The sequence below is a fragment of the Platalea leucorodia genome (assembly GCF_965183815.1).
Source record: "Platalea leucorodia genome assembly, chromosome: 4".
Lineage (NCBI taxonomy): Eukaryota > Metazoa > Chordata > Aves > Pelecaniformes > Threskiornithidae > Platalea > Platalea leucorodia.
Window position 1 is genome coordinate 44,447,333 of NC_138826.1, and position 24,576 is coordinate 44,471,908.

The window sequence follows — 24,576 nt, forward strand, 5'->3', positions numbered from 1 at the left end:
CACCATTTACCACCAGCAAGAGAAATAGCTTTTGCCTTCCCCAAGTCCAAATCACTTTTTCTCTGGTCTCAGATGCCACAGTCAGGCTCTGTGAAAAACCACTTTCCAGGGTCTCAGTGCTTTCCAGAAGCCTCCATATTCCAAATACCTGAAACTGGGCAACTGATGGGAAGCCAGACCTGCCAGTCTTCACACTGGAAGACTCCATATAGGATAGGAGAAGTATTGCTGCTCAGGGCCTTTCCCAGAAGCTCCTATATTACCTGTGCTCCTAAGCCGAACGCATGCGGCCTTGCGCTGCAGAGAATCCCCCAAAGATCATAGCCTCTCTGTCCTGCTGGCTCAGACTCCAAACCAAGACTGAGGGCTGGCTGTCAAGGATCATGAGGAATACCTGCCTCCTGAGAGACCCCCCTCCTGCTTGGGGAGCAGGGTGGCTGAGCAGGAAGCAGCCGTTGCTCCAGATAGCAACTACCAAAGGCAAACTTGCCACCTCTCGGGATCCAAGGAGAATGGCATTGCTTAAAGGCGTGCTGCAATGTGCCAGCACCACTGTGGGCTTTGCCACATGCAGTTGCTAAGCAGGCTAGAGTGCCATATTGGAGAACTATGACACCCCCCCCCCAGACGAGTGATGTGGCTGTGTGTGCAGGTGGGGGTCTACCACCAGGGCAGTTTTCTGTCACCACACAAGAGAAGCAAGCCCAAGTTCCTATAAGAGCCAAACACTCACCTCTTCAATAACAAGGGTTGGGAGGGATTCCTCTGTAATGCAGACTTCCTATTGCAGGTATGGCTCCATGCTCAGAGTAGGAAGCATGACATTACAGCTTTAGTGAAAAGGTATGCCGGGCTTGGGCAGGAGGTTCTGGAGCACACCATGAAATCACGGTAGGTCAGACCATGACACGCTGCTTTACGGGATATCTTTTGGTGGCCTTGATTTGCTCTATTGCTCTAGACAGAGTGCTTTTGGGGAAGTGTGTGCCGGGTGGTCTGAAAGAACCAAGTCCCCTCAGCATGATCCCACAGCTACACCTAGCTGGAGCTCTCAGGAAGGACCAGAAGATACTTCAAATCTGAGACAACAAGAATGATATAAGAAACTTGACCTCAAAGAAGAAGTCCAAGGGGCATCAGAAGAACAATAGGGACACAACCTTCATTCAAGCCAGAAGACCCTGACTATGGAAACCACTCTGAGAATTCAGGGACGGTGGATTTTGAAGGAGTCAACAACATTGTGCCTCCCATGCTCTCAGTTTTGCATACAAAACCCGTGCCTGTGAGTCGGGCCAATCTCATCCAAATTATCCATCGAGCAGAAAGAGACAAGCACTAGCTGGAAGACCAAATATACAATGAAGAAGATGTAGGGAACTGTGAAGAAGGGAAGGGCTCTCGGTACCCTACCTGCGGCGCAGGGAGCGCGGTACTCCTGCGTGGCAAACTCATCTGGAAAAGAGAAGGGAAGGGAGGGAGCGGGCTGTGAGAGCCCCCCGCCCTCCTGGCAGAGGGACGGGTGCCAGAGGGACACTTCTGCCGGGCCCCACAGCAGCCCCCGCCGCCACCCCGACCCTCCCCCGGAGACCCCAGCTGGGTGGCCGGCAGCCCCCGCCCCGGCCCTGGCCCGAGGCCGCAGCGGCGCGGCGCAGCCGCCGGGCGCGGGCGGCCCCAGCGCGTCCCCACCCCCGCGTGCCCGGGGGCTGCTCGGGCACCCTCTGCCCGCCCCCGGGGCGGGGACGGCTGCGGCGCTGCCACCCCGGCGCGGCAGCCGCGGCAGCGGAGGCGCGGGGGGCGCCAGGGCTGCCGGGGAGCCGGGGCTTCCCCGGGGCGGCAGGGCCGGCCCTGCCGGCGCCACGGCCGGGGGCTGCGGCGGTGGCCTACGCCGCCGCCTCGCTCGGGGGAGGGCGGCTGCAGGGCAGCTGCGGCGTGAGGGGCGGCCGTGCGGGGCCGCCGCGCCCTCCCCGCTGCCCAGAGCTCCCCGCGCTGTTCCCTGCGGCCTGCCCGGGCAGGCGCGGGGGGAGGCGGGCAGGGGGGCGGCCTCCCTCCGGCGCCCCCGGCCCCGCTGCGCTGAGGGAGCTCCGGCGGCGCCGGGGCGGGCGGCGGCCCAGGCCAGGGGCCGCCGCGGCTGCCCGCAGCTCCCGCGGCCCTGCCGCCTCCCACCGCCCGCCCCCGCTGCCCCGGCCCCCGGCCCCGCACTCACCTGTCTCGTAGTAGTCGTAGACCTTGACCTGAGCGGGCTTCAGGCCCCGCACCGGGACGTCGCGCTCCACCGTGAAGGAGAAGCTGAGGGTCTCGCTGCTCAGCTGGGGAAGGGAAGCGGTGGAGGCTGAGGGGCGGCCCGGTGCTGCCCCGGGCTCGGCCGTGCCTGGGCGCTGCCCGCGGGCGCCCTCGCTCTCCCCCGCCACCCGGGCCCGGGCCCTGGCGGGTGCGGGGCTGCGGGCCTGGCCGAGGGGCAAGGGGAAACCCTGGGGCCTTTCCCGACGCTGGGGGAGGCCCTGGCTGGTGGGGAGGCCAGGGCCCGGTCTGGGAGTGGGGCGCAGGGAAACCCTGATGGGGGCTGGGACAGAGGCGTCTCCTGTGAGACAGAGACAAGGTCAGTGGCAGACAGGTTTATGTTTTGTGTTTACAAGCCTGGAGATGCTTAGCATTGCTCTCCATCTCTGTGCATGCTGTTGCCAGTGTGCTGCAGGGCTCACTGCGTACCCCACGGCAGCCCTGGATTAGCCCTGGGTTAGTCCTCACCTGCTCTATGTACAGCAGAACATGGTTTGTGCTCACTTCTGTCCGTTGGATCTGGTGAAACCAGGCGCTTGAGAGCTGGAAAGAGGAGACATGGAAGAGGTTGCTGATCTGAAGGGAAGTTTATCAACCATCCTTCAACTCATCTAAGCTTCCTTCCACCTCTAGAACCTCAGCAGGTGGATGCTGAGAAGTAAAGCACAGGGAGAGTACTTCCCAAGCGATTCGGCAAACACTCTTGTGTGAAGCCCTGCACAGTAAGGCTTCTGTTCCCACCATCTCATGCTCTTGCACCTCCTTGACACAAAAATGGAATGAGGGACCCGTATTGTCACAGCTTTTGTACATCTTCCAAGGCTCCCGAGTCACTGAAATTAGACCGGATGGTCTCCTCCCACCTGTCAGTCTCAGGGCCAAACTGTGCATATATTTGAGCTACTGCAAGCTACCACAAGTGCTTGAGGTGTGAGAAGGGAGTGCTGCTGCTGGCATCCCTCATTCACCCCTCCTCCACAGCTGAGGGGTAGAAGAACTGGAGGAAAAGGGACAGGTGTAACAGTGGAGAAGATACCAGGGGAAGAATTAGATGCTCCTTTAAATAAGGAAATTGATGCCCCTGGTTAAGGACAGGTATACACAAATAAGTGCTTCATACAGCATCCTACCTTCCTCACGGAGGACTTCACGGGGATGAATCCTGACAGCATCTTCACATCAACAATCACCATGTTGGAGCCATTGCGCTCCCCAGTGTAACTAAGGAACCAAGAAACAAGGATTCAGGGCACCTCAAGTCAAAGCTGGGGGCACTTCCACCTTTCTCCATAGCACTTGGCACCCCACCACGTGCTGGCAGTCCAGCACTTTCTTCTCCAGCTATGCCAGGGCCTCCCAGTCACCTATGCAGCCTCTCGCTAGCCCAGCCCGGGGCTGCCCACACGGCTCCACCACTGCAGGACATGTCCTTCCTCCACAGCCTCTCGTCCCAGCGCAGCTGCCTCCTGCCCACTTTTCCAGGCGTGCCCTGCCCCTCCAGGGCTTCCAGACTGGCTCACCCTGGACCGCCACACCTCCTCCAGCTCCCACGGCTTCTCAGGAAGGCTCAGACCCAAACGCAGGCTCACCTGACATTTACGCCTATGTCAAAGACCTTGTGAGCCTTGGAGTCCTCGCATGTCTCTGGGATCGTGTACACATGGAGCATGAAGGGTGCATCCTCCTGCGTGGGCTGCACGTTGTACCTCAGGCTTGTCTAGGGGAGAGCCAGCAGTTCTGTGTGAGCACGGGTGCGTGCGTGCTGAGCACGTGAGAGAGACCATCCTGTCCCCGTTCTGCCTCCCTACCACTCCCATTCTCTCAGCTCATCCACGTGGCGGATCCTTCCCTCCTTCCCTCCCGCTCTTTCTCCTCCACACACCTCTACTCTGCTTCTCCTCTTCCCTCTCCCAGAGCCTTCCCTCCCACTCCTCCCCTCTCCCCTGTCCCTTCTGCCCTCTCCCTGGCTCCCGCCTGGCCAGGGGCTCTCCTCGCAGGATGCCTCCTGGCCCCATCACCCTCACCTGCAGGTAGACGCATCCTTCGCCAGACACCTCCGTGCTGTACTCCCCTGGCACCTGGGGCAGGGGCACGCGCTGGAGCAGCAGCCGGTTTGTGGGATCCACTTGGAAGTCTTGCTGGAAGTCCCCTGCAGATCGCAGGCTCACTTTGGAAGCTGCTCCGCTCTTGGCATAGGTGGCAGCTCCGTACAGGGACAGGGCTTGGAGAGCCACCACTGTGTCCTGAAAGAGATGGGTGCCGGCACCCAGGGGAATACAGTCGGCCTTTCCACAGCCTGCCCCCGCCCCCAGCCTGCCCTTTGCTGTCGCCAGGCATCCTCCCCTCCGTTCTCCACTTTCTCCAGTTTTAAGTGCAAAGGGGAGAGGGAAGGAGCAGCTTTTGCACGTTTCCATTCCCTTCCTGTGTCCTCTGCACCGCAGTTGCACGTTCCCTGAGCTCCCTGGCGCGGAGCTCTGCGCAGCCTTCACTCGCTCGCCACAGGGTGAAGCAGCGACTTCATACGCACAAGCAAATTGCAGTGGGAGCCCTCTCCAGTGGCACAGACACACGTCCCTTGTGTCCCTACCGTTGTGCCCCACTGTGTCAAGAAAAGCAGGTCATTAACCACAATATCAGTCATTCCCAGAGGCACTACCTGACCTACTAGCCTCCAGCCTCTTGGGCACTTGGCAGCCATGGTAGGTACTGCAGGGATATACTGCAGGGGTACAGCCCCTGCCCTGGTGAACCCTACTGTGCTCCCACTGGGGTCTCTGACACTTCCCATCTTCTGACGTGGATGGGTGAGGTCGCAGGAGGGAAGCAGCTCACCTGGGTGGAGGAGAAGCCTCCATTGGGATTCTGCTGACCGCTGATCCACTTTGCAATAAGAGACGCAAATGACAGCTCCTCCTGGGAAGGTGCCGGCTGCGTGGTGAGGTGAGCAAGGAGCACGTAGGCCGTCATCTCCACTTCAGCAGAGGGAGCGCGGTAGCGATAGTACGGGAGATCAACCTCTGGCTCTTTCCCAGGCCGCTGCCAATGAACAGACCCATCTTCGCAGGAGGCAGGGAGCGTGGAGACAAGACAACAAGCAATTATTAGTAGTCACAGAAAGGCAGTTGTTGATCTGCTGCTGGTCCAGTTGGGAGGACAGAGCCTCCAGGACGCATCTGTCATGCAGGGTGAAATGGGAAGGGTCAGACAACTCTTTGTTGCTGCATCTCCTCTGGGACTGCTGAGGCTCAGTCCTCGGGCCTGGATACCACTTTGTCCTAGACTCCAGGTTCATGGAGGCATTACTGGGCTTGAGCACCAGCCGAGCAGCAGGCCGGCACTACTTGCCTTGTTGGGTAGAGATGCCGGGGTTGGGCAGTGACAGGCTCTGTGAGGCAAAACGCCCCAACGACTGTGAGCAGGGCTTGAGAGTCACCTGCAGGTGGAAAAGGCAAAAGGTGCTGGGGATATTTCCTTCCCAACCCTGCTACCCAATGAGTGGGCAAACCCACTGTCCGGCCTGACTTGACCAGAATGCTTCTGAGTCGTTACATGATTTCCTGGAAGACTCAGAGCTTATGCTATGGCCTCCGAAATGACCTGTATGCTCGTTTTCTCTCTCAGCACACGCAGCTCTTCTCTGATTTATTGTCCCTTGTGCTGTGCAAGGTCAGCTTTGTTGAATGTTGAGCATGTGCACTGGAAGGAAGGAGCGGCCATAAACACTGCTAAGTCTTTGCTAAGCAGTGCCTGGTGTGGCAAGAGGAGCGGCCTGAGGAGAGACGCTAGCAGAGCTGCCCTTTAGTTCAGCACGGATGGGGATGGTGCCTGGTGCTTCCTGATGAACTCCCTTGGAGCGCAGAAGTAGGACTGGGCAGTGAGAGGGAGTTCTCAACAACACAGCCCCTTTGCACCCGTTTTTCCTCTCCCTCCACCTTTCCCCACCCACAGAAGCCATTTCCTGCAGCCATTGCCCCACCAATACAAGCCACTTTATCAAGGGAAGATGCAAGGCCAGTGGGCTGGAAGAAAGAGATGTCCCACCAGGAGCGCTCACCCTTTTTCACGGCTTCCTCTCGAAGGGAGCCAAGCAATGCCTTCCGCTTGTCCTCCTTCCCTGCCAGGGCGAAGGCGTACGCCATCAGTGCCTTGGTGTACACGTGGTTTTCTTTCTCTGCTGCTGTCTCCAGGCAGAATAGAGCGTTACGCACCACTGAGTGCTGGAAGGAGAGAGAGACTGAGGTGGAGCAGCCAGAGCTCAGACTGAGGTCCATCTTAACAACAGGAATTGGATGGTACCTATGTACCCTTGACATTCCCACTCCCCTCTCTGACAAAGATTGTACCACTGTGTATCCCTTCCCCTCCAGGTCCCAATACCCCCCGTGAACAAATGGGCAGGCAGAGGCTGTTCCTCATCTTGCACCTGCTTTTCTTTAATACATCTTGTTGCAATGTTTTGTCCCAGTTTGATTTAAAGACTATGAAGCAGGGCTCCAACCCTTCTGCCTTGAGAAGAATTACTAGCCTGATTGCGTCCTTTCCTTTTTATTGTTTAGTTCCCTTTTTCCAGGGCCTTCTGAAAAAATTTCATTTTGCTGGATCTTGATAACATAGCTTCTAGTTTGGAGGTAAATTCTATCTCTGCATGAGAAAGAATTTTTTTTTTTCTGTTTTCTGGAATATTTTTTGTGACATGTTAACATCCACAATGCATGTCTTTTTGAAGGTCGAATCTCAAGTGTGGTTTAAGAGCACAATTGCTAGAGCAAAGCAAAATGTAGCAACTTTACATAGTGTTAAGTAACAGACACTGCGACCCCATGATCTTTCAGCAAGATGCATGACTATTCCTCATTTGTGATGGAAAAACTGGTATAAAATTGAAGCAATACCACTGCAGGGCGGCATGCCATGATCTGAAGCCTAACAGCACATTTACAGCTTAATCAGTGGTGTAGAAGGACAAGACTTCTTTTTCAGTGGCTTTTTACTTTGCCTTCACTGGGTGTGTACTGGAAGATGAAGTCTTTTGTGGTTACTCTTGGAGACCCAATTCAGCTGCTTTTGAGAAAGCAGAGAATAAAAATAAAATTGGTTGGGTCCGTGCCTTTCCTAATGTTTCCTATGCTTACTACTGTTTGTAAGGTAAGTGTTGGGGAGGAATTCAGTCTAATGAGAGGACATGGCAGTAGATAGACATGCTGAGGACAGTACTAATAAGTTTTTAATGAGGGGTCGAATACGGCTTATTTTACTTACGGAAATACTCTGTATCTTGCCAATAGCATTAAATACCTGAGCGGTGTGCTATGCTCAGGAGTTCATGCAGCTTTACTTGAAATGCACCCATATCCCAACCAGATTCTGACAAACTCCTTCACATTCAGTGGCACTTTTATGCTCAGACAGGGAGATGAAAAACATCCTTGTTATCCAAGACAGTTCTGCCTGAGAACTTGCCTTCTAAACACAGCACATACCAAAGAAAGAATACTCTTCTGGTGAAGTTAATGTCGTCCATGTCACCCTACTGACAAAATAATTCCTTCTGCTGGTTCTCACTATACAGGAAAAAACTTTCAACACAAAATAGTCCCTGCTACATTTGGAGCAGAGGGATTATAGCAGCCTGGCAACCATCCTGGCTCAGCAGTCCTTCTGCTGCAATTCACAGCCCAATTTTACCTGCACCAGAGGTTTGTCTCACAGTAAGGGGATCACAGACTCGGGGATCAGAATGACCAAACCCACATTGCTTTTAAATAGGCCTCAGGCTTTTTACAGTTTATGGTATTCCCTATAGGTATACCTTTTTCCCCAAGCATTAAGGATGGGGATTTCCCATAAAACAATCTAGAAGAGGCAGAGAAAATGAGAATGAATCCCTGAGTGTGCCACCTTTTTTTACAGACCTGTGCTGTTGTGTCAACACAATAGACCCAGACAAGTGGTTCAGCAGGAATGTACTATTCCAACAAACAAAAGGAGATTTTTGTGGGTGTAGAAACCCTATTTGGCTCATTTCAGAGATTTAAATATTATTTAACTCACTGTCAATCCAAGATGTACTCTTTTAAAGGAGCAAAAGCTTGATCCTCCGCAAAAGAACTCAGAAAAAGATTAAGTGAAATGTGTATATGGGAGACAGGATTGGACAGGGGAGAAAAATGGAGGAGAAGTGTTATTCCAGTCTAGGCTTGAACAGAAAGAATATTCAGACAGGATTTCTTCTTTCTAAAGGTAAAGGGACCTGATAATCTGGGGGGCCACTAGTAGGGCAGGTTAGTACCATCTGTGGCTTGGGTTGGGGTGCAGACACATACGGTTACAGGCAGAGGAATCTCCAGCAATGCAATAACGATGTAGGCCGTCAGCGTGATTTCATCGTTCACTCCACCCTGCAGGGAACCACAAAAATAGATGTTGATCCCACACAGCACCACTGGCTTCTCCCTGTGCTACATATCTACATCCTGCAGGGACAAATTCTTCCTAGCCTCCTTCTCATGGTAAGTCCTTCAGAAGCTGTGGTTGGCTTCTTCCTGCTTCTGTGGTAGCTCACATATTTAACTCCCCCTCCTCCCCAACCCCCAAGGGCTGAAATAGCCTGTTCATCCCAGAGTGACTTATGGTCAAGTCCCAGCCTGACAAAGCCCATGTGGAGCCAACCAGGCAGACACATTACCTTCATGGCATTGTTCAGGAGTGTCCCAGAACTGCGGAAACAGCCGTTCTCCTTCTGCTTTTGAGTGAGCCAGACCAAAGCATCCTGGATGTGCTTCTCGTCTATGAAGATGTAAGGCCGGGCCTGGGCAAAGGACTTGAGGACAAAGGCTGTGAGCCTGAAAGTGACAGAGGGAACTGAGGCATCCTGAGCAGTCCCTGTATCCATCATAGGTCATAGAGCCCATGTGGGCATCACTGTTCTGGAGGAACGCAATAGAGGCTACAGGACTTGATCACAGGAGGCTGGTTGGAAACTGTGACTAGCTTAGCGACACGGTGAGATAGGGACCAATGGTAAATGGAGCCTGCCATTCATAGCCCTGAGGGGTGAGCAATGGCACTCTGAGGATTCATCAGCATCTTCTGCTAACAAGAACCAGCTAGGGCATCCTGCAGGTCACCCTCACTTGAGCAGAAGAAGGGTGTCAGGGGAGGTAAGTAGCTACCAGTGCAGCACTGCAAACCTAAAAGGCATCTCCCTTAGCATCCTTCCCTGCTCCGTTATCCCACATGATTATCCTAAGATGCCATGATTCTCATTTCATCTCCACCTCCATGTCAACCTCCACAATGACCAAGCACAAGAGAACACTGAGGAAAGGGAGGGCATGAAAAGCAGAAATGAAAAGCCGGTGGTACCGAAGTCTTACCAGGTATTCCCAACTTGCCCATAACGGGGCCCAAAGGTGCTATAAGAACCATCCCAGTGTTTGTAGTTCAATTGCCTTTGATACCCTGAAATAGAGAGTGGAAGAATATTTTAGTTGTCACAGTACTTTTCGAGGAGCCATGCAAAGGAAATGTAGCAGACATGGGACACAGTGCCCCCCTTCTTAGGGCAGAAGTGTGAGCTACGCTGCTCAGTGTTACAATGGTAGTTCAGGCAAACCCACAGCTCTGAGTACCTCCATCCTTGTGCTCTTCCTCTCTCCTAAAACACCTGGAAACTGGGTATCTATCTGCGGTCATTGCCACTCTCTGCCCTAGACTTGATGAGGAGAGGTAAATGTATCCCAGACTTGAGAGAAATGGGAAAATGTTTACCAGAGGAGAACTGAATATAAAGGTGAGCCCCACACAGGATAGGGGTGCAGAAAAGAGGATAATCTTAATTGGAGGAAGTCCAGTTTTTCTGCGAAATAACTGAGTAAAAACAGTCCCTTATTAGTCATGTACCAGTGTTACGTCTGCCAACATGTCCTAGCTAGTGAGTTAAAAATCTGGCCTAGTCGAAGGTGAGTGACACTTTCTGAATCTTAATCCTAAGGACGGTCCAAGATCTACATAAGCAGCTGCCACGATTAATGGTTGCAGCCTGATTTATGTATTTCATATATCCCTTTTCTTATGGAGAGAACTCTGAGTTATTGCCAGTCCTGGACTTTTTCTATGTTCCAGTTTGAATGCTGTCCTCTCTCACCCTGCACCTCCACCTGAGGGCAGGATTCTTTCTCTTATAGATATTGTATTATATACACCTGACCTACCATACGTTCCCTTAATGCACCAGGACAACCTCCCCCAGATCATACACGCCAGTGGCCAATAGTGTCCTTATCCAGTTGCCAAGGGAAGGAATGAAGAGAGAAGCAAAAGCCGTGTCCCTGCTCACCGCTCACTAAGTATCCGATGGCCTTGGATTTGACCTCCTCACTCAGCTGCCCTGTCTTGTTCAGATAGTCGAGGACGTAGATGTTGGGGGCAAACAGGACCATGTTCTGCTCCCCACAGCCGAACGGCATGTGGAGGAGCTGGTGCAGGTTCTGCATGGCAGTGCCCATGATGTCGCCTGAGGAACGGGACAATTTCCAGTGTAAATTAGCACAGATCAGGGCTTGCCAGTAGACTGAGCAAAGCCTAAAGAAACATGACAGTGTTTCAAAATAGCATGTGATGCTTTAAGAATGCTTCACTTACCTAGCACTGAGAAATATGCTCTGGCTGAGCCATCCACCACAGTCTCTGGGAGAACCAGGGAGAATGGCACTGACATTGACTTTTCTGGGATAAAAAACAGATCAATTGGGTTACAATTCCAGATATATCTACATGCATGGGGAGCAGCTAAGAGGGTGAGACACCATCCACTGCACAGGGGTTTGCTGCCTTCAACAAATCCATTCATCAAATTTTCTGTTGGGCCTGCAATACCCTCATGCACAGACTGTCATGGACTTCTGCATGGCACTATCAGTTGGCCTTGACTGACAAATACACTTCCAGCCTATTTTTCTGGCCTCTTCTGCTTTGGTGGGCAGACTTGGCTTACTGCAGAGTCCAGTTTGCGATTTTACACCCATTGCATGAAAGATGTTAGAGATAACCCTATTAAATCCCAGATATTCTCTCCCTACAGGGACCTGGCCAGCCTCAGTTCCTAAAAGATATGCTTCGGCCTCTGTGATTGCAGGGACTATTACAGACTCAGCTCTTCTCCTTTAGGAAGAATTAGTTTCACTATCAGCTGGAGATACACATCTAGTTTGTTCAATTTTATCAGATCCCTACACCTTTCTTCTCAGAGCAGAGCATTCACAAATCTTGTCTTCTCCTTTTGTCTTCGGTCTCTACCTTGGCAAAGAAAGTCTTAGAAAGAAAAAGGCTCTTACCAGATGCACAGAGCACAGAGTTGTAGGTAGTTTCCACCTCAGTCCCTTCCGGCTTGGGGAAAAAAGCAAGGAAAAAAAGCAAAAAATGAGAAACAACAACAACAACAACAAAAAAGAAAAGGAAGAAATATCAAGAGGGAAACTAAAAGGGACTCTAAGAAAATTAAATACTTATAAATTCTCGTGTGGTAATAACTTCATTATACTGAAACGTCTTTAGAAATTGCTTACAAAGCTTTTTCTTCCATGGGCTAAACTGAGGATAATTGAGGACTATAACATACTGCCTAATTACAAACATGAAATTTTATACATGTTCTTTCCTTTCTTATTACTGAGAGAGGCCCTGCAGCTTCACAGGTTACGATGCAGATAGCATGCAAGATGGTGTTACCAACAGTGCTAATAGAGCCACAGGGCTCTGTCTTCCAAGGTGCTACCCACCGAGTGCCTGGGACACCGGTAGGATATGTATGCAAGAGCTTTGACAGGTGGCAACTAGAGCACTCCAATGCACCCACAAGTGACATGTTACAACACCCCAAATTTAAATACATGCCACAGTCAACTGGTGATTGTATCTCTCTGTTTCAAAAACTTCTAGCCTAAGTCTAGGGGAAAAAAAAGGAAGAAGAAAAAGCTTTTAGAATAAACTATGACAGATCTAAATGCTTCTGTTTGAAAAGGCACCTTCTTGTTTGTTTCAGTATGTCATTCTGAAATGCAACTAAATGAGAAAGCCATTGTTTTGTTTGATTTTGAACAATTCAACAGGAAATTAAAACATACAAACTGTAACTATTTGAAAGATTTTGCTTTCCCGATGAGAAATTCCTGGGTGAAAAAACATCCTGTTTCCCAACTAGCTCTCAGCAAGGCTTGTTTTCCCGAGGGGCAAGAGGACACCGCAGGGGCTCTGGCACACTCCCTTCTCGCTCCCCGGAATGCACTGCCTGCTGCAGGGGTTATTGATATCCATGTGTTTGGGACAATGCAGCTCCACCCCAAGCAAGTTACACTGTATCCACCCCTGCTAATTAATTGTTCAGCCTTGGATGCTAATCTCTGATTCTATCCAGTCAGGGCTTGCTGTAGATTAATTACCTCATTACAATAACAGGATAAGACCAGTAATCTCTCAGACATCCTGACAGAAGTAATTTTAATGCTTATTCAGTTATTTTCACTCCCCCACCATCTGGGAGAAAAGACTATACAGTTCTGATCTTCCAGTATCTTCAAAAAACAAAATAAACGCTCTTTTTCCCGAAGGGATATATGAAATTAGGAAGTTTGCCTGAAATGTTGAACAGTTATTTGTGCCCTGATACACGAAATGCACTATGCAACCAAATTAATTTGTAAATAAGTGAAATTAAAAAAAAAAAAAGAAGCCTAACAGATAGGATTGCCATTCCATCATTACATTCAGGTCAGTAAAACATTTTCTGAAGTTACATATTGCAAGAATCCTAGCTCTGCCTTACTGAAAATTCGAATGTCTGCAATGTAAGGAGGACTTGCAATGTTATATAATACTCCTGACTTAATTTTGTTAAATATGATTATTCCTTCCTGTCATGCATAGGATCGACAATATTATGACATTATATAGATTTCACTGTACAACAAGCTAGTACTCTTTCTTTGCTATTAATATCACAGGGAGTCTTATACTGTGGATTAATTTTATGACTGGCTATTTATCATGGGAAAAGCTGTGTTTTTATCATTGCAAAACACTGCTTAAGAAAAAAAAGTACAAAAGAATGCAAAAAGAAAAAGTTAGTTCATACTGTTTTGAACATTCTTAAAAGTGTAATAAAAACCATTCAAAACAATGATGGTAGTTTTGTTTGGAAATATTTGTAGATTGTGGTGACTGTTCCATATTCCAGAGTACTCCCCATGCGCTGGAGGAGACACATAAGGTTTCTGGCAAGTCTTCCATTTACAACCTATCCCTGTGATTTATTACAGGTAAAACCAAGGAGTTCTCATTTATCTCCCAGATGATGTGTCTGGGACAAACCTGTCATTATTGCCTGCCTTATTATTTCTGTCCCACTACGTAATGTAATACCCTGCTTTTACTATGAGATGGCAACATTATGAGTTATGGTCTCTATTGGCCTATGTGAGATTTATCAATGCTTCTTTTATAAAAGCATGCAGAATAAGAGTCACCCAAGCCATTATTGCTGCTATCATGGCTAAAACAGAAAACCTTCATCATACAGCAACTGTTCCTGTGGAGCATGAAATTATTATTACTTTTCTGTGCCACTGAACTCAGCAGCCACATACCTCCACGAGCAGCTGTCTGATGACCGTGTCCTTCCGCCCTTTCTCAGGGGTCTCCACGATGGCGTTCCCGCAGGGCTGCTGGTTCTGCAGGGCCTCAGTGCTCACGGAGAACTCCACTTGCCCTGGAGGAAACAGGGATCAGCCAGCCCCGCTGGGCAGTGTCAGGGAAATGTGGGTTCATGTTTGTGCTGGGCACTCTCTGGTGCGTTACAGAGAAGCTTTTCCAAGAGGAGAAATAAACTTGAGACAGTGTTTTATCTTGATCCAGCTGCAACTTTCCAGGCCACCTCCTTCGTGATGGCCACCCGAGCAGGTGTTAGTCCATCAGCAAGAAAAGTAGTGGAGGGGCAGGTCTTGTAAATCAAACAGTCTTGTTCTGGGAGGCTTCAGAGAAAGCAAGCTTTGATTAAAATATTTCAGACCCACCCACATTAAGCTAAGACATTCCACAACAGGAATGTCTGAGTGCTTTGTATGCATTAAGGGAATCTGTGATTTCTATTCAAGTGTTAAGACAACAATGGCCCATAACACTTAAATTGTTTTTTTAGGACCTGGAAGCTGCATCCCAGTGTAGTGTCTTAACCTCAGGGTTGGACTTCTCACTTCTGGCATAGACAAGATCCTTCCAGACAGCTTTGGAGTCACCTAGCTCCTCACACCAAAGATCTGATGTCATCCACAGATCTGATCCCAGTATTTTCTTGTTGTCCGGCCTCTTACCTAGAGATCTTGGTGTTACTGTCCAAGCCACAGTTTTCCTTTCATTCTTGCAGACACAGTAGGATTCTTCCTGCTCCTCTACTGGTGTAGCAAGGAAATGAGTAGATTCAGCCAGAGACACGCTGACCTGCCGGTTGTACAGAGAGGTGTCATAAAGGTTGGAATTGCAGAGAAGCTGGGGTTACTGGAGACTGTGCAGTACATGGAAATGGGTACATGGAAATGGGTAGTGGAGCTGGTTATACTGTGGGACTGAGAACCTTATGCATATTGCAGAGCAAGAACTAGGTAATAAAGTGGGAAACGACTGAGATGTATAGAATTGTAAGAGATTGGGGAGGTAAGTGTAGAGAACAGGACGTGTATCTTTGGAAAGGAAATCGATTCCGGGAAAATAGAGAGCATGGAGTGAGTTGTGTGAGTAAAGGCAAAGCAATGACTACAAACTTAGCCATGAATTAAAGACCCCCCTCGTGATTAGTTAGGTGAAGAGGTAAAACACTAGCAGTGGGAAAGCTAATAAGGGAAGAAGGGAGAGTGGAATAAGGAACCTGAAAATAGCAAACAAAACAGGAAAGACAGGGAGATAAATGAGAGTCCTGGATCAGTGCCCCTCCTTGTTTCGGTTTCATTCCTTTTAGAATAAAAATCTGTATTTATAAAAAACTGAGCAAAGGTGATTGATTGAGATTTTGTTCCCAAATTCTCTCTTGTCTTTTTTGTTGGTGAAAGAATGCAGATAAGAATAGTGAAGCTATATAGCTCTGCTCAGTGTCTTAGGGGCAGATGCAATAAATCACAGGAAGTCTGCATATTCCAGCAAACCTGGCGTGATACTTTGTGAGATGAGACTGAACACAGGTATCCACCCTGGTGAACCTGGAGTTTCCATGTGGGTATGCAATGACGCTGTGGTCTATGGATAACCCAAGTTTCATATTTCTGTAGGACAATGACATAAATCTGTGATGACAAGGCTGGGGCCCTCAGCAGCAGAGCTTTAGGTTCTGAATCAAATGCAGCTTTCAAAACTTTGTCAGAAAAACATATTCCCCCTTTATTAAATACACCAAGAATTCTTACATGCGTACACCTATATGAAATTATAGTCAGAAATCAGTCATCTGGCTTGGGAAACCATGTTATAAGTGGCCCATTGTAGCCTTCTCTAAGCTGTCAGACTGAGCAAGGTTGTGAATGCCTCTTACCCTGATGCAGGCCATCAGGTAGTTGAAAACGGTGGCCTTCAGCGTGAAGGACTCACCACGCACCACAGAGTAGGGCAGGGTGAGCTCTACAAAGAAGGGCTGGAAGGCTCTGAGGGACACTGTCGGGGACAGGCCAAAGCCCGTGTCTGCCGAAGTGCAGAACGCGTTGGCTTTCCACTCGGTGATGGTGTCAGGGATGGTCACGTCTAGATCAGCATTTCCCTCAGAGCTGGTGAAGCACAGAGAACAAGATTTCAGTTATATTCTAGTGATCATTATGTTTTTCTTAGCCTACTGAACAACACCTGCTGACAGCAAACTGCTGACTGGCTGGGATATGGGCACTGGCTTTTGCATGTCCTTCTGAAGCATCCTGTGCTTAGCGACCTTGAAAAATCCCTCTGTCTATTAGAAATACCCCTCTCACTGAAATACTGATACTTCCATTGAGGCTTAAATATCTTCCGAGGTTTTGCCCCGGTGACGACACTCTACGTTTCCATAAACACTTACTTCACTGAAACTATGTCCCAGATCCATGTCTCAGGGAAGTACTTCCGGACGGTCTCCACAGGATTGCCAGAAACCATAGGTTCCGTTGTTTCATAGTCCAGATCTTCAAGCAGATTCAATGCAGCAACTAGAAAATTTGTTCAAGGACAGGAAGAAAGGAAAAGATGTGTCAAACGCCATTCTAAATCAGGAGGACACTTTCTTTCCTGGTAGTGGTTATTCTTAGCTAAAATTTTAAAATTGAAAGAACAATTTTTTTGAGGCTGCAGAGAAGTGACGTGACCTACCCAGCCTCTTATAGTCATGTGAGTGGGAGAGCTGGGAACAGAACCAAATTTCTCAGCCCGCAGTGGTAAAATATCTACCCAGAGAATTGTACCACCTTCTCTTATCTTGGCCCACTTTTTCCCTAGTTGTTCCTCTAGTTATTGCTAGAATGTGACTACCTAGCAGTAAAGACTCCTTTTTTTAGGTTACCGTAGCTGCACTCAGATCTGATGGAAAAAAGCCACTGCTTTGTGCCGGCACAGTCCATCCAATGTAGGCAGAGTGTCCTAGTGCCTACAGGATCCCTGCTGTAGGGGCTGGCATGGGAGTCATTGAGCACACGCAGTTCTAGCCAGGCACATCTGTCTCGCTGGGGTTAAGCAGGCAGAGGTGTATCAGTTCCGTATTTCCGGACTGAGGCCGGAAGGGAGTGATCCTGAATTAGGTCAGTATTATCTGACAGGAGAATCTGGTCTGCCTGGTGTGATTAATATTCAAAGAAGTAGAGGGAAGGAAAGAAACAGGGTGGTAAATTTTAGGTGGTTTTGTGGGAGGTAAAATGAAGCCCGTATTCTTACTAGAACTACTGTAACTCCTTTCTATCATGTGTCCTGAGTAATGCTGGCAGATTTCAGGCTTATGGATCTTGCTGCTAGTGAAGACTTTTAAGCCCAATTCCTAGTAAACAAAGAGAAAGAAGAGCAAAAAATATGCAAACACAGTTTTGAAAATAGACTATTTTTAGTATGTCAAGAATATGACAGGTACTGATGTCTGATATCAATCAGAATAACAAAGGCTTGTATATAAGTGCCAGAGAGACTGGTTTAACCCAGATGTTGAGGCTTTATCATGTTATACTCATCCTAAGGGTAAATCTTGGCATGATCAGATGGAAAGCTGAGGCCACAGGTCTACCTTGGGGACATCTGCCTGGGTGAAAATTACATGTGTGAAAAGCATTAGACTGAGGGTACCCAATAGGTCTTGTGCAGGACTCTCTAGATAGGTATAGGTGTGTTTGTGGGTTATCAAAGTAACTGGCACTTTATTAAAGACCTATCTACACCAGATAGAGAGAGAACATGCACGACTGAGGAAGAGTTTCTAATATTATGGTACCAGGGGTCACTTCTTAGGATGGTTTCCTTACTTGAGCTCATTCACAGGTATCTCTACGAGCAATAAGGAGACCCTTCAAAGTTTGCATGGTTCAGAGAAGCACTCAGGCACTAATGACGGGCTCCATAGATGCAGGGCCTGGGCCTGGTTATTGTCTTGCAAAGTTCACTAAAAAACCCTTCAGGACAGGGGAGAAGAGGAGAGGAGACTGTCTTCCAGAAAGGAATAACAAATTAAAACAAAAGGCTGGAGCTTACTTTGAGAATGTCATAGGCATCACCTTCACCATCAGGAGAAACGGGTATGTAGACAAATCCATTTACTAATATATTGTCAAGTGACACACAAGGGTTTACGTTGTCTTCTTCCAGGTAGTAGTCCCTGAAGTTATAACCCCGGATTTCCTTCAGTGGGAGAAGATCATACACCTGGGGAAATGCAAACAACCAGGGAGAAGTGTGGCAGGTCAGCACTTACAGATGCTACTTAACACTCCTTTGATAAAAGCCAGCTTCTAAAAAATGTGTAGTGAATGCAGCTATAAAAATACATGGCCCCATGTCCATAGTGGTGTTAATTGTAGTTGAAGGACTGGTTCGTTCTTGTACTGGCTCATTACTAGAAATAACCAAGACTTACAGAGCTGGGAGAGAGTTCATCTTCAGGCTTCATGAGGAGAACACTCTTGTCCACAGCACGGAGGGCACACAGGGACCTTGGTGAAGTATGGAGTTGCAGGCGTGTGTTGGAGGCAGGAAGACCTTCCTTGGGTTCAAAACTCAGTCTGACCTGCAACCCCAAAAAGGAAGTTAAAGCAGCCACTTTTCCAGATGCTGTTACATGCTATTATATTGAAGCATCTATCCTTGTGAACTGAGCTCTGCTAGCGCCTTGCAGCTCTTCTAATATATATTCAGCTTTGACCAATGTAATTAACAAAGACCAGTGATTCTCTTTCTTATTCTGTCTTGCTCCACTTTTTATAGTTATGGTTTTGTAACTTATTCTGGAGTTTCAGTCACTAATCCTCAGTCAACATCTGGTCAGACCATTTCATTAACCCATCGTGAATTCTGCCTCCGTTCTGGAACTGATAACTGAACTACTGGCCATAAGACAAACATGGGTTGCATAAACCCTGGCTTATACTCACTTTATTGGGGAGGCAACTTTCAACCTGGAAATCTGCTGAACTGGCGATGACTTCCCCACTGGGTGAAGTGGTATACACAAGCATCCGTGCCAGGGGAGCAATTGCCGCCTCAACAGGGAAGGTCAACTGAAATGTCCCATAAGCTAACAGAGAGAAAAAAGGCTAAGAAACATACAAGAAGTACCAGTATATGCATTTGCCTTCTCCAGATAAAATAGTCAAGTTCACTCATGCTGAACATCTTTTGCTAGCAGGGGCAGGAATACTGATACATGACTGAAGTCTATGGCTGTTGCTGAAGACACCTGCATTCAAACAGTGATCATGTAATAGGCAAATAAGATGAGTTTGGTGAGCCTCAACATGCCTTCTAGATTCTCCTCAGTTAACATTTCTTGATGTTCCCAACACCTTTCTTCCTCAAACTCCAAGATCTTTTGCAGTCTACTAAAACAGACGAGGGAAAAAACATAGAAATAAGGGACTGTTGTAATGGGTGGCAGCAGTCAAGGCTGCAGAGTGGTTGAAAGAATAACTTTGCAAAGTTACTGCTAAGCAAGCATTTAGCTGGAACACCAAGCTATAGCTCCAAACACAATGGAAAATGCCCTTCTATGTTGAAAGACTCTTCCTAACTGACCTGAGCTTCATGTCACAATCTGGACAAAGGTGATAGAACATCTCTTGTTTTGAACCAGGGTGTTAGTTTAGTCACTACTACTAGTGAGGATGCAGAACTTTCTATGAACATGCAGCCTGCAAGATCTTTTATTTCCATATGCTGTTTATACCCACTGCAGTGCAACTCCTTCTCATAGACTTCCAAAATGTCTCCCTGGTCTCGTTCTTGAAAGACTTTTAAAGATGTACCATAGCCAGCCTCAGTTACTGAAATGTGTAATCCTTGGACATTTATATGAATAAAATCAAATGTATTGCTTAGAATATAGGTATGTCTGTGTTTGCATGCTTATAAGGGAGAAATAATACCCAAAAAATGAAGGAAAGTGAGAGAGAGAAAGAAAAGGAGGCACCTTCTTCTTCTTGCTCACTGTACATGTGAGTCTCACAACACTGGTAAGCATCCACAATTTGAATACGGTAGAGAGGCTAGCAGAAAGTGTTGGTTTGAGGAAAAAATGGCCAAAACATTATGCATATTTTTTGTTGAATTTTCTAAAATTTTCTGGTCAAAAAAATAGCACCTGACAGAGCTTGGAGAAAACAAAACTAACCCAAGCCACTTTGTTTTAAAAGATTTAATTTTGAAAATGCATTTCAATTCAAACATTAAATATTTGAGCTGAAATAATTTCTCTACATCCCCCCGCCCCCAAATTATCAGAGGTGCTAAAAATGCATAGTTCTGCTCACCATCTCCAGGATTCACAGTCAGATCATGGGTGTCTGCTAATATAATGCCTCCCTTGGCCATCACCTGTGCGACAGAGAAACTTTCTTGTAATTGTTGCTACCGGTGTTGAAGGAGAATGAACATTCACTGGGTTAACTGTAGAACGTGAGTATGAATAGCACTGCCAACTGTGAGCAAAACCAAGATACTAAGCAAGTGCCAGACTGGAATTTACTGTGTCTTTGGAGACAGAAATTTTCACTCCTAGGAGGGCCAATGTTTCCTCATTGGTTAGACCTGGCTTCCCTTTGTACATATTGTATATATATAGATCAGGTTCAAATGCACTTTGCCTCTGAGTGCACATAGGTTGGGGGGTCATGTGCACATTTCTAACAATTTGGAACACACTGATGATCGAAAGTTCTCCTCACTCCACTCTCAGTTGTATTGTGAGACAGTCTGGAGAAAAATTTAATCAGGATTAGTTTCGTAACTCACACAGAGTTGGAATAGAAGAGCACAGGCTGTAAATAGGGAGAGCTTGAATAAGGTACCTGAAGTCAGGCAGCATGCAATAGCCTGAATGCTAGCTGTAATTTCCTCATTTCTAGAAAAGGTTTCCTTTTTGACAACAGAAAGCACCTGTTATGCAATTACTTTCCATGTAGGTTATCTATTCCATAGCACCATATTTTAATTTCAAGATGTGGAATCCACACCTATAAAAATGTAAGTTCCCTCACTGTTTGGTTACCTGCTGTATGTATATACTTAAGACCAGCTTTTCCAGACTACTGGGATAAACAGGAATCTTGTGCTTCAATTTATTGTTAGCAGTCTTGAAAATAAGCACATGGACATCTCTACCACAGGTTTCTCTTCTCTTTTTTGTAATCTCAGTCTAAGTCCCCCCTATGTTCTGTACAATCCGTCAGAACAGGAGTGTTTGTTCCACTGATTTCTTCTAGCTTTCCAAGGCTACTCTCATCTCTTCTGCTAGTGTCATGAAATGGGAAAACCCGAAAAACAAATTTAGGAGGAAAGAAGTTCTATTTGAATATTCATCTGATTCTTCCTGTTCTCCCAAGTGAAACTGATTGTTCAGTCACAGCTGAATTAGTCTCTCCTCTCTGCCCCCCAGAGTGAATCAATTCACAGTTCTCAATGCCAGCATGTTATAGTCTGTTCCAGTTACTGTGGTATCCCAAACTTTCGATCGTTGCCTGATACGCAACCTAAGCTCTAAGCTTATTGGGCTTTTCTGGTGCTGTAGTTAGAGGTGTTGCTTTAGTTTCAGTGGTCAAAGGACAAAACTGAGTAGGAAACTGCTTTCCTCCTCATCTTTCATCTGCTTGTAGGATGCTGGTTTCTGAGCTGTGACCATATATGAACTAGAATTTGGAATGGGGGAAACTGGCAGTGGAGTACTATGAAATGAGAGTCTTGGATGGCTGCACCCAAGACAATGCTCCCTCCATCAACATTTTGCCTCTCTTCTGTTCTTAATAAAACATGTACACCCTATGTCTGCACACAGAAGACAACATGAGAAACATTACAGAAATGTGTTTAAATCCCACTGCCACAGGCCACACTTTAAGTTTCAGACTCTCTCTATCATTACTGGCTAAGGACTGACCATATAGCAGTGCTGTGGTTGCTCGTCATGGAAGGTAGCTATATGTGCGACAGTGCTCTCTGTGGCCATAGATCAAAGTAACCACAAATAATTCTTACCAAATAGTAAATGACAATTTTCTTCTGCTCTCCTATGGCCTCTGGTGTGAAGATATAGTGCACCTGGATCTCTGTGGGGGAGCCACAACTCAATGTCTCAGGCTTTGGCTCAATTTTGAGGAAACTCTTACTGGGAGAGTAAAACCGACTTATTCTACGCATGGCATTCTCATATGATGGTGTGATCCAGTCGCTGTCATAACAGTTCAGTTCAGGTTTATGATCAGCCTGATAAAGAAGAATAAGAAGTTCACAGCTGACGAAAACCAGGTAACAAGTCACATGAAAGTCCACAGAAAAACTCTGGGTATGTTCTATATTTCCCACTCTTAGAAGAAGGTAGAGAACAGGAGACACAGAGAAGAGAGATGACCTGCCAAGAAACTTGCTTTATCTTCTGATTGGCAGAAAGACTGATAACCCATGGATAGATACTTCCCATGCTGATCAGAAAGACAGAGGCTTACCCCAGCCCCTCTGCCTCGTCTCTGCCACTCACTTGGATTTCCAGGGAGGCTTGTGTGAAGGTGGTAGTGTCTATGGAAAACCAGGATTGTCCCTGCTCATCTGTAGTGTAATTCCCTTTGTATCTGTCGCCATCCACAGAAATCATGATGGTTTCATTGGCAATTGGAGCATCAGTGCCATCTACCAGCTTCACCTAACAGAGCAAAACAAAACCTCAGGTTTTAGACTAGAAACAGAAAACAATTCCCAAGTCTTAAAGCCTCTTCCCCGTTTTCCTCCTTGCAAGGCAGGATGTTTCTTACTGAGAAGAACAAAAGACGTGAATGTGGAAATCTGTGGGGTGAGTCTTGAGTTGTCTGAGGCAGCACCTGAGAAAATTCTCAGCAAAACAATCTGATCGTGCCAGAGAAATTATCTGTCAGACCTCCAAGTTCCTCAGCAGGTTTTAATTCCCCTGGCCAGCTTCATATGGGACCTCCGCCACATACCATCTGCCTCTTGGTTCAGGAACTGTAAGTTCAGGCTTGTGCCTCGCCCCAGTCCTTGACTAAAGCTACATTGGAGGTAGAACTACACCCGGCTATTTCTCCTGCTGTTCCCATCTGGTTAACTGGACTTCCTTGCTTGAGCTGAGTCCTGACTCATCACTTTACATTGTCTGGTGATCACTGGACTGTTGGTGGAACCTGTTACTCTCACCATCCCTGCTCTGCTCAGTCTGGTTGGGTACTGTGGGACTGTGCCCTTGTTGATGAGGTCACTACGCCTACCTGTGTTGTGGTCACCCTTTGCACCTGGATAACGTTCCCTTGTGGAATAGCCCACACTTGCTTCTCCCTGGTGTTATGTGGTCTCATGTGTCAGAACAACAGGCCTTCTGTTCGTTACTGGGCCGACTGCCAGAAGGTTCAGGGCCACGTGTCTGTTAGAGTGCCCCAACTGACAGTAATTCGTCTGCCTGTGCAAAGCCAGAGGAAGGTGGACCATGTCATCTGCACACTGATATTCCATCTGATGGGGTTGTGCACTTGTGAGTTTGCTATGCCATTCATTGTCCAGGGTCTCAGAAGTTCCCTACCCTCCCAAAGAGTGGGATCCCTGGTCTGTACTGAGAGTCCAGCAGGTCAAAGCTGATTTTGCTCATGATGGATGTGATTCCACAGGAGCCTGTTCCAGTCATCTCTATTCCTGAGAAAGAGCACAGTAAAGAGAGATTATTAATGAATGGCAGCATTTCTAGACATGTCACTTCACTTTCCTCATCTTTGCCAGGCCTTCCTGTTATGGCCTGCCATCACTTTGCCATCTCCATGTGATACATACCTGTGCCATCTTCTGTGATCTTGCCTTGTACCTCAATGCTCATCTCATATCCCCTGCGCTGGAGCTGAAATATCTTCGTCCTTACTACACTAGAAACACACCCATGAACGTCTGCCTAAGCAGGGAATTGGAGAGAAAATTGGAATTCTGTGAACAAATTTGGTGCCTTGTAGGACAGGAATAGACACCCCAAACCCCACACGCTTCTGTCACAAAATCCCAGCCTATGTTGTAGGGTTGTCTGCAAGACCAGAACTTGTTTGCAGCCTGTTTCCTAGTGTTTCATCCACACATTTTCTGTGTTCCATGAGGTACTTGACACTCAGTTCTCCAAGGCACTCACTGATTTCCTTGTTAACTCCCTCCTACGTTAGTTTTGTTTTCCTTCCTGTTTCTTCTGTTGTCTTCACTCTTTTCCTTGTTGCCCTTTTTCCTTTGTCCTGTGTTTGACCCATATACAATATTGCCTTCTTGTTTTCTCCTCATCTTCTTTGCTCTTTGCTCCCTGCCACTCCCCCCACCAGTTACAAAATTATTTCACAGATTCTTTTCTCAGTTTGGGGATCAATAGCAGGGACCTCACAGATGCTAACTGGAGATTCGTCACTAGTTTCAATGAGGTCAGGATTTCACCTGCGGGGTTTTCTTCATCAGTTCCGTTTCCAGTTTAATGACCCACCTCTTAAGAATGCCTTCGTCTCAGAACATCTGCTTTTTCCCAGACAGACTGCTATCTCTGATGTCCTACTATCTCCCAACAGTCACAGATTTGGCCTCCTTTAG

The 24,576-nt window shown here is 47.6% G+C and overlaps 1 protein-coding gene across 1 annotated transcript in view; it reads right to left on the bottom strand.

Moving 5' to 3' along the window:
• Positions 1-1,038: 1,038 nt before the first annotated feature.
• LOC309589000 (alpha-2-macroglobulin-like) overlaps positions 1,039-24,576 on the bottom strand; it is a gene marked incomplete at both ends in the record, with an annotated part of 37,333 nt that continues 13,795 nt past the window's right edge. Inside the window, 28 exons of the mRNA XM_082308835.1 lie at positions 1,039-1,079; positions 1,414-1,455; positions 2,207-2,309; positions 2,749-2,823; positions 3,411-3,501; positions 3,870-3,997; positions 4,305-4,523; positions 5,113-5,336; positions 6,335-6,497; positions 8,604-8,678; positions 8,966-9,122; positions 9,657-9,741; positions 10,619-10,795; positions 10,924-11,007; positions 11,616-11,667; positions 13,923-14,044; positions 14,646-14,772; positions 15,854-16,082; positions 16,367-16,493; positions 17,212-17,311; positions 18,013-18,183; positions 18,395-18,544; positions 18,909-19,051; positions 20,283-20,346; positions 22,003-22,230; positions 22,502-22,663; positions 23,549-23,658; positions 23,794-23,908. Of these exons, the coding sequence (XP_082164961.1) occupies positions 1,039-1,079; positions 1,414-1,455; positions 2,207-2,309; positions 2,749-2,823; positions 3,411-3,501; positions 3,870-3,997; positions 4,305-4,523; positions 5,113-5,336; positions 6,335-6,497; positions 8,604-8,678; positions 8,966-9,122; positions 9,657-9,741; positions 10,619-10,795; positions 10,924-11,007; positions 11,616-11,667; positions 13,923-14,044; positions 14,646-14,772; positions 15,854-16,082; positions 16,367-16,493; positions 17,212-17,311; positions 18,013-18,183; positions 18,395-18,544; positions 18,909-19,051; positions 20,283-20,346; positions 22,003-22,230; positions 22,502-22,663; positions 23,549-23,658; positions 23,794-23,908 (3,564 nt within the window). The remainder of the gene's footprint in view (positions 1,080-1,413; positions 1,456-2,206; positions 2,310-2,748; positions 2,824-3,410; positions 3,502-3,869; positions 3,998-4,304; positions 4,524-5,112; positions 5,337-6,334; positions 6,498-8,603; positions 8,679-8,965; positions 9,123-9,656; positions 9,742-10,618; positions 10,796-10,923; positions 11,008-11,615; positions 11,668-13,922; positions 14,045-14,645; positions 14,773-15,853; positions 16,083-16,366; positions 16,494-17,211; positions 17,312-18,012; positions 18,184-18,394; positions 18,545-18,908; positions 19,052-20,282; positions 20,347-22,002; positions 22,231-22,501; positions 22,664-23,548; positions 23,659-23,793; positions 23,909-24,576) is intronic.